Genomic DNA, 9,852 nt, shown 5'->3' on the forward strand with positions numbered 1-9,852 from the left:
TGGAATGACCATAGTACCCCTGTGTCACCTCGGGTCTAGGTAAGGACCATGTTAGCGATCCGGACCCCCGAGTTTGGGTCATTACATTACTTTTCTTATTTTATAATTAAATACATATTTTACATATGCTTGTGATGCATAGAGCAAGTCTTGTCTTTTGGAACGAAGCATCAAAGAATAGTGAAAAGTAACACTCGGTCTATGTCTATTTGTTGCAAATATCATAACTCCACATATTTTCGAACAATTTCATTGATCTTGATTTTTTTGAACCAAATAGAGTTACAGTGAACGAAAAATAATGGTGTAAGTTGATTTAGGAATTTGAATTTTTTAAATTTATTTTTCCTAACAATTATTGTTTTCATTTTAACATATAATAGTTGAAGAAAATTTAAAAGTGCTAATTTATTAAATAAAAAAAAAGAGCAGGACTACAATGCAGACTACAAAATGCATAATATATTATTACATATATAAACAACGAAAACATAATAGCAAGTACATGGGGAAAAAAAACCTTCAAAAAAACGAAATGCTGGACTCAATATCTTGTAGAAGATGATGGCAAGAATATTCATGTGCCACTACGTCTCTTAAACTTCCTACGGAGCCAATTCACTTTTAGGAGTATAGTCAAGTAGATCCGATCTTTCATGTCATCAACAAATTGAAAATAAGCATGTCTCCATGTCCTTTTGAAGAAAAGAGTACCACAAACAACCCAAAATCCAACGGCAAATCCAGGACCCATGCCAATATAAAACCATAACATTTCATGCTCATCTTCCTCTTTCTCCACTGGTGTCACACCTTGACCTTGAGATTCTTCTTCTCTTAAACAATTTTTGTTGAGTGGTGCTCCACAGAGGTCGGCATTGCCAATGTAACTAGTTGCATTAAAACTCTGAAGTTGGGTACCTGTAGGAATTCTTCCGAAGAAGTTGTTGTATGACAAATCCAAAAAACCGAGAAATGTCAAATTCGACATGCTCTGGGGAATTTCACCTAAAAGATGATTTCTTGAAAGATCAAGAGATTCTAACATTGTCACGCCTCCAATATTCTCGGGTATTTTTCCCGTAATTTGATTACGAGACAAGTTTAAAAACTGCAATGCATGAAGACTTGACAACTCATCTTGAATCGACCCGGATAAATTATTACTTGAGAGATCGATGCTCCTCACAAGGTCAAGGATACTCTTGTATTCTGATTCCCTCCCTTTTGTTATCACCCAAAGACTTTCTTTGTAATATACATCTGAACTATAGTAATCACCTAATGTAGTGTTTAAAACACCTGAAGGATGTACAATAGCCATAGCACTCATATTGTTCAAACATTTTGGTAGGGGTCCTAATAGTCTATTATTCCCGAGATCCAGGACTGTAATTTGAGATAGTTGGCATATCTCTGCAGGTATGTTGCCAGTGAATTTGTTGGATCTTAACTGGAGAACACGAAGATTTATCATTTCTCCAATCCAGGTCGGAATGAGTCCAGTAAATTCATTTTTACTTAAATCAATGAGCACTAAAAAGGTGCAATTTTGCAATGTCAAAGCTATTTTTCCAAAGAATTTGTTATTATGCAGTTGCAATGACTCGAGTGCACTTAATGAACCCATTGAGTTAGGAATTTTACCTGACAGGTTGTTCCGCCCCAAATTTACATGGACCAAGTATGGGAAATGCATCCAGCAGCAAGAAATTCCTCCGGATAGTAAATTATTTGATAGATCAAGAACCCTCAACTTACTTTCTCGAGTAATCTCTTGGCACAAGACTGGGCAAATGGGTCCAAAGATAGAACTGTTAGCAAGATTCAACATTTCAACATGTGGAGACAAACGTGGTAACTGACTCCCAAAACGATTAGAACTCATTTCGATAAAACTAGAATTCAGCAAAACGTTCGATATGTCTCCATTTATCTGGTTGTCGGAGAGATTGATATATTCAAAACCTGACACCCACTTCCAGAACCATTCTGGAGCTTTGCCTGAAATTCCGGACTGAGAAATGTCTAATGCATAGAAAGATGTTTGTGTTTGCAGCCATGCAGGAAACCCTGGACCTATCTTGCAGGACCTCATCAGAAGCTCGTGAAGTTGAAAAGGAGGAACCCAATTGGAGCTCACCTCAAAGAAGAGAGAGTTTGAAGACATATACAATATCTTCAATTTTGAGAGTTTAGCAAAATTCACTTCGGAAATAATGCCTGCTAAGGAATTATGATGCACGTTTAATTCCTCAAGATTTGAGAGAAACGCGACACTCTTTGGCAAAGTGCCATTCAGTTGATTCTCAAAAAGTTCTAATATTCTCAAAGACGATAAGTTTCCGACTGATGTTGGAATGGGACCATACAATGAGTTCCCACTAAGTGAGAGACATTCAAGATGCTTCAATTGGCCAATCTCATTTGGGATTCGCCCTGTGATTAGATGATTATATTCCAACTCTAAATTGCTCAACAACCGAAGATTTGAAATGATGCTAGGTATATGACCATATAGGAAATTGTAGGATAGGTCAAGAGAAAGAAGGCTAGTTGTGAGATTAAACAACAGGTCTGGTATCTTGGACCTGAAATTGTTCCCAGAAAGGTGAAGGACTTTTAGAGACGTAAAATTATCATAAGAAAGAGGGGGGATGATTTTCACAAGCTGGCAGCTCGAGAAATATAGTTCTGAAAGGGAAGGAAGCATGCTCACCGCTTGAAGCCAATCGACTGCCATGTGAAGGTCAACAGATCTCATGTTAAGGGATTCCAAGGAACGAAGACGAGCTATCCAACTAAGGTCATCAACATAAAGATCAAAATTATCACTCAGGTCAAGATGACGAAGGCTCGAGAGATTGCCAAGCTGATGAGAAATCAGCCCTTCAAGTCCGCAACTGGACAGAAGTAGCTCTGAAAAGGAAGGAAGCACGCTCACCGCTGGATGCCAATCAGTTGCGTTGTGAAGGTCGATCCCACTCATGTCAAGATATTCCAAGTCATGAAGATGAGAGATCCAACTAAGCTTATCAACATGAAATTGATAATTAAAGCTTAGATCCAGAACGCGAAGGCCTGAGAGGTTCCCAAGGTGATGAAGAATAGACCGCTCAAAAAAAGCATATGAGAGGTTGAGGTATCTCAAACTTCCGACAGAACCTAAGAAACTTGGAACACTAGCACCAGTGAAATTGTTCCAGCTCAAGTCCAAGTAACTCAGACTTTGTAACTCGAGCAAAGAGGGAGTAATCTTCCCACCCAACTGGTGTGTCATGTAAGATTCAAAGTCGTTGGAATAGTCTCCATACGGATTGCCGAGGTGCAGCTCGACGACTTGACCCGTTACATTGTTGCAGCGGACTCCCGTCCATCTACAACAGTTTTCTTGGTCGACTGACCAAGAGGATAGCCGGTTTGAAGGATCAGTGAGACCTCGTTTGAAGCTTAGAAGGGCTCTTTTCTCCTCTTCACTGCAAACAACATCATTTGGAATATTAATCCCATCACATAATAATAGCCTCAAGCTGAACAAGGCAGTTGAGGATAGTAGCCAATGCAAGAAAAGAGTACTCATGATCATATCTATGATCACAAATATTAGGGCTTGTAGATAGCTAAATGGGAAGCAGAGTACTCGTTTGTATATGCATGTCAGTAAACATGCTTAGATATTAAACACATATATAGCCAACGTAAAACCTCCACATCTCATCAGTTGCATGCATTGACGACCCTACTATACTCATGAACGACTGTATGTAGAAGACTACCAAGTGTAATTTTGTTCTTTTGTACCAAAGTCTTTTTGGATGGATGACTATAGAAGTCAGTGTCGTCAAGCAGCGGACTGAATTAATGCCGTGTTTTTAATTTCTTTGACTGGGATTTGCGGTAGTATTTGGGACTATGTAAAACTTCAATCAACCACAAAAATACCAATCACTAATGTCACAAACGATCGGTAGATGTCTATAGAAGTCGGTGTCGCTCCTGTCAGTATAAATGTCTATAGAAGCCAATGTTGCTTCTTTCAGTATGGTAAAGTACCGGACTAAATTAATGCCGTATTTTTTATTCCTTTGACTAGGATTTGTGGTAATAATGGGACCATATGGAACTTTAATCAACCACAAAAATACCAATCACTAATGTCATAAACGATTGGTAGATGTCTATTGAAGTCGGTGTCGCTCCTTTCGGTATCGAAAATCACCGGACTGAATTAATGCCGTATTTTTTATTTCTTTGACTGGAATTTGTAGTAATATTGGGACCTGTGGAACTTTATTCAACCATAAAAATATCAATCACCAATTTCACAAACAATTGAGTAGATGACTATAGAAGTTGGTGTCGCTCCTTTCAGTATCGTCAAGCAGAAGACTGATGCCGAATTTTTTGACTTGATGACTAGAATTTGCAGTAGTAATGGGGCTATGTGAAACTTTAATCAACCACACAAAAGTAGCAATCAGCAAATTCACAGACGACTATGCTAATTCAAAACTATATTTTGGAAAAACACAAAGGGTTGTGCAACCTCCTTAAACTATGTTTGAATTTATAAATAACCCTCTTAAACTATATTTTGTACATAAAATTCCTTAAATTATCTTATTTTATTGCAACATACCCCAAAGAATATACTATATTTAATTAAATGATCATAATATCCCTTCTTATTGAATTACATTTAATATATTTTTCTCATTTAATAAATTATGAAAAAATTCATACTAATTTGATGAGATATTTTTCATTAAATTTGCATAAATTTAGCTTTAATTTTTTAAATTAATTATTTAAATAAAAAAATTTAGTTAATTTTTTTAAAAAAAATAATTAAATTTTTAATTTTTAATGAATATATTACATGAAAAGACGGTATTTTTTAAAAAGTATTTTATAAAATTTTCAACAATATATTGTATGAAAAAAATGATATTTTTTACTATAAAAATATTTAAATTGGTTATAATACGTTTTATTATAAATAATAAAGTTTTAATAATAAGTTAATCAATTTAGAAAATAGTAGTTACAAATCTATTTATCTATTTTTTTCATTTTTATGATAAATTGATACTAAAACTAAAATTAAGGTAAATAGTATAATTAATTTTTACATAAGAGAGAAGATAAGAAAAATAATTTAATAAGAAATGAAAATTTTAATGAGAAAGGGTAAAATAGTCTTTTGTGATAAATTTGTCCTTAATTGCAACAAATCAATAGTTCAAGGGGCAGTTTTTAGTTCAGAGAGGTTTTTGCAAAAGGGCAATAATTTAGAGAGTGTTTTTTGCACTTAACCCAAAAATAAATAAATAAATAAACTAAATTAAAAAAATAGTAAAATATTAATAAAAGGATTGTTGTTTTATTCACTAATTAAGTCTAATTCAGGGTTCTCCAAACTGATTTTTGTTGATTGCTTTTGATTTATTTTGCTCCTATCTACAAAATCTTAATCAGATTCTTATGAACAAAAGGGTAAAAAAAAAAAAAAAAAAAAAAAGAGATAGCTTCAAGTATAAGAGAAAAGAAAAAAAAAAAAAAAAATCAAAATCAATACTTGTATTTGTGTAATGATAAATTATGAAGAAAAAGAGAGTTTTTATAACACTGCCACTATTATTTGAAAAAGGTTAAAGGATGAAAAAAAAAAAAAAAAATTTAACAAATTTATTATCATATGCCCTAATGTTTTAAAAAGGGTCCAAATATCTTGTATATTTCCTTTTTAAAATGTTAAAGTTAATTTTTTAAGTTGTCATCCTATCTTTTTAAATCTCTCTTTCTCCTTTTTTTTTTTTTTTTTTTTTTTTTTCCTCAAAACTAAATCAAACATGAAAATTACAATACAATTCCTTCATTTCCCTTCCAATTTCATCATTCAAAAACTAGGGGTGGCAAATAGGCGAATTAGGTCGGGTTTGGGTAGGGTCAAATGTGAGTCACAATGGATCATATGTGGGTTGGGTCAACCCGTGAAACCCAGTAACCCGTTTTTCTATTTTAAATCCATTTTTAAACTTGCCTAATTCTAGCAAACTTTTTTGGAAACAAATTTCATGAAATTTTGAAACAAAAAGCTGAAGCTAGCAAAATTGACCCGTTTAAAAGGACCTGATCCGTTTACAAATATTCAATTTGGATCTTAAAATTCTCTCTGTGGAAATTAATTTTATAAAAATGGAAATTGAAGTTCAAGTTCAAAAATGACCCGTTTAGAAGACTTGACGCATCAACTAAAGTTCGGGCCATTACATAAGGCACAACCCGTTTGCAAACGTACCCAACCCGTTTACTAAAGATCTGACCCATTCACTAAAGATCCAACCCATTTCCGAATATCCAAATTTAATCCTGAAAGTTGCGGTGACTGATTTTTTTTAATTTTTTTTAATATGCATGTCCTTCCATAAATATGCATAGATATGCACGTTAGATCTTAATTTATATCACTATCAAATCTTTTATTTTTTAAAATTTCTTTTAAAATTAATGAAACCTGACCTCAAAGTTGAAAGGATCTTATGTTATACAAATTCACATAGATCTAAATTTTAACATATTTATTTTTAAATTTGATAGATATTTTATCTGTTAAAATTTTAAATAAACACTATATTAAAACAAGTATTAGTTTTAGCACAAGTGAGCAACTAGGGGTACACAAAAAAAATTGTGGAATTGAACCGAACTGAACCTTGGCTTCGGTTCCGATTCTCACGGTTTCGGTCCTAGTTCCGGTTCTGAAATTAGGAACCATTGGCGTACGGTTCCAGTTCTGATTCCAGACCGGTGGGAACCGTTAAGAACCGGAACCGTATATATATATATATATATATATATGATTATAAATTTAATTATATATATTATTAATTACATAATACATACTTACTAAACTCATTATACCAATATACCATACACAGTACACTCATACAGGTAGTAACACTGTAACACGTGGTCCACACTAAACCATAAAAACAAAAATTAAACCTAAACCTAACCCTCGCCTCCCCTCATCTCAAGTTTCAACTCTCATCACCCTCGCCTCCTCTCATCTTCAGTCGAATCAGTCCTCCTCAATCCTCATCAGTCCTCCATTCCTCCATTCCTCATCCTCTCATCTTCTCATCAGTCATTCATCTTCTGTTCTCACTCCTCATCCTCTCATCCTCTTATCTTCTCTTATGTATCGCGACTAAGCTATCGCTCACACACCATCTCAAACTTCTCAGTCAGTGACACGGTCACACGACTTCTCCGATCTACACCCACACACCATCTTAGTCAGCGACACGGCTTCTCCGGCTTCATTATCTTCCTCTATCAAGCCTGTGAAGGTAATTTTTCTTTTTCTTTTTCTTCTTCCTCAGAAGCCTGTGTAATGATAAATTTTTTCCGTTGATGTTTTCCTTTCTGAGTACAAGTTTTAACCTTTCGGATCATCGTGAGTGCATGCTCGAGAATAGTTCCCGACACTTATTCTTTCAGGAGATTGGTATCGTCCTGGTGAAGACCGTGTCGTCTTCTCTTTTCTTTTTCGGACATTTTCCTTTTTCGTCTTTTCCCCGTTTGTCAATTCTTCCGCGTAACCTCACTTTTTGTGCTCAGAGTTGATTTTTGACTTCACGTACCATCATTCCATTTGGTTTCCACGAAATACGTATCTTTATTTTTGTAGAAAAGTATGTTGGTTACTTCCTATGTCCGTAAGGGCATGAATGTAAAGTTTTTTCGGAAACATTCTTCTTTCTTGTGGTGTTTTTCATAAATATCTTTTGAAAATATTTTATTTCGGGGGTTTTTAAGAAAATATTTTTGGAAGATATTTTCAATCTGGGTCATTAGTACAATTATTCTTTTTTGTAAGGAAAATTGTGCAATTAACGAAAGTTATTACAAAATGCCTTGTTTTAGGCATGGATCCTTATACGGGATTCATTTTCATTTTTCGTCAAGTCGTGTTCTCTTAGAATTGTCTTCCGGTCATTTTCCTCAGTTTTAGGGTTTTTGACTATGGTTGCCGCCGAACTTGTTCGGGGCATATCTTTCTACTTGGGACTCGATTTTCGACGCCGTTTCTTCTGTTGTTTATTTTTTATCATTTTGGTTCTTTTCGTTCACAGTGTTTTACCGTTTGAGAGCATATGCACAGATTTCAATTTTCAGGGCTGAGTGGGACCCCGTTCGGGGCACTTTTAGGGTTTTTTTATAAATAGAGGGTAAGAGATAGAAAAGTCAAACTTTCTCTTCTCTCCCTTCCTTGGCTGGCCATTCATGGCAGCCCAAGGGGCTGCCACCTCCTTCTTCCCTTTTTAGCTTCTATCCCTTTGATTCTTCCGCCTCCAATGAAAGCTTTATCGTAGGCCTTGGAGAGGTCGTCCTTTCCCCTCTTTTAGAATCCGGTTTTGACCATTTTTGAGTTCGGATTTTGAGTTCGGGTTTGGATTTTGGTGTTGCCGCAAGGAGGATAGTTGTTCCCCATGTTGTCCCCGTCGTAGCCCCGAAGTATCGTCGGATTCGGCGCGGTTTCATTTTGGTGGCTTTTGAGATTTCATCTCAAATTGAGGTAGGGGGATGATTATAGGTTTATGTGCTTTGTGTTTAATTGTTTTTGAGGTTTATACAACTTGTATACTTGTTCTTGCATGAAATCTAAAAATTAATTTAATTATTCTTTGAATAAAATTTAATTTAAATAGTTGTGTCTAGTGTGGAATTAATTAAAGACTTGGTATTAAATTAGGCCTTGGCATGTTCCATAACATATATTAAATTGAGAATATTTGGATGAGTTTTAAAAACTTTAATTTATTATTTTATTATATAAAATTTTAATTCACATAGTTGTATCTTGTGTGTAATTAACTTGTAACATGATATTAAATTAGGCCTTGACATGTTCTTTGATAAATATCAATTTGAGAATATTTGAATGAATTTTGAATCTAGAGATTTTAATTAAATGAATTAATTAAAATCTATTTAATGGTTCCATTGATCAAGTTATGTTTTAAACTTGATATATGTAATGCCCTTGACTTGTTCTGATGAGCACTGAAAAGTGCATATTTAAACCCCTTAAACTTGGGTATTCTAGGACCTTATCCTATCTTATTTTCTCGTTTTAGTCCAATTTCATGTTATTTCTCTTTTCAGACATTTATCCCCAAAATAAGTCAATTCAGCTGAATTAGAGCATAAAAGATGCAATTTCAAGCTTAGCGGGAAAAAATGAGCAAAGTGGAAGCAAAGTGGTGAAAAACAGGAATCTTCGATCGATCAGACCAAGCTCAAATCGATCTCACAGTGATCGTTCCAACCATGCCAAGATGGATAAAGCCTCTTGTCCTTTATCCTCAGGAAATTCTCATCTTCGATAGATCCAACATTACTTCGATCGATCGGACTTCTTTTATCTTATCCCCACCTACCACTTTTATCTTTTTCCCAAAATATCCCAAAAATATCTCAGATTTGTCCTTATTCCAAAAAGGCGCCGCCATGGTTCGATCGATCTGACCACCCTTGTGATTGATCGAACCTCCTCAAGTGCGAGAAAAACAGAGTTCCAGCCAATTAAAAGGTGTGCTCGTGGTGCAATCATTTGGAGGTCCTAGTGCACGAGGTCTGACCATTGGGTGTGACACTTGAGCTACCTATATAAGGATTTTGAGCCATTTTATACATATACAATCTAAGAGAGACGAACCATATACACAAGAGAGGTTGGAGGAGTCTAGAGATTAGAGAGACACACACCATTTGGGAGTTCTTCCACTCATCTAGGGTTTCCATCAAGGAGAAAAAGATTATTCCTACTATGGAGACGGCCCT

At 35.0% G+C, this 9,852-nt stretch overlaps 1 protein-coding gene across 2 annotated transcripts; it reads right to left on the minus strand.

The window, feature by feature from the left end:
* Positions 1–444: 444 nt before the first annotated feature.
* On the minus strand, positions 445–3,737 carry LOC132295404 (receptor-like protein EIX2). 2 transcript variants are annotated; one of them, XM_059793676.1, is made up of 2 exons: positions 1,648–3,733; positions 445–921 (listed from the first exon to the last, which is right to left on the minus strand). In XM_059793676.1, exons 1-2 carry the CDS (start codon positions 3,584–3,586, stop codon positions 578–580), a joined length of 2,283 nt encoding a protein of 760 aa, XP_059649659.1. In that variant the 5' UTR covers positions 3,587–3,733; the 3' UTR covers positions 445–577. The 2 variants fall into 2 exon arrangements, with proteins under 2 accessions (XP_059649659.1, XP_059649660.1); XM_059793677.1 differs by having other exon boundaries at positions 699–932; positions 1,648–3,737.
* Positions 3,738–9,852: the final 6,115 nt, after the last annotated feature.

The sequence above is a fragment of the Cornus florida genome, unplaced genomic scaffold (assembly GCF_030987335.1).
Source record: "Cornus florida cultivar Cherokee Brave unplaced genomic scaffold, ASM3098733v1 CherokeeBrave_3.0.0_Hap2_Chr02, whole genome shotgun sequence".
Lineage (NCBI taxonomy): Eukaryota > Viridiplantae > Streptophyta > Magnoliopsida > Cornales > Cornaceae > Cornus > Cornus florida.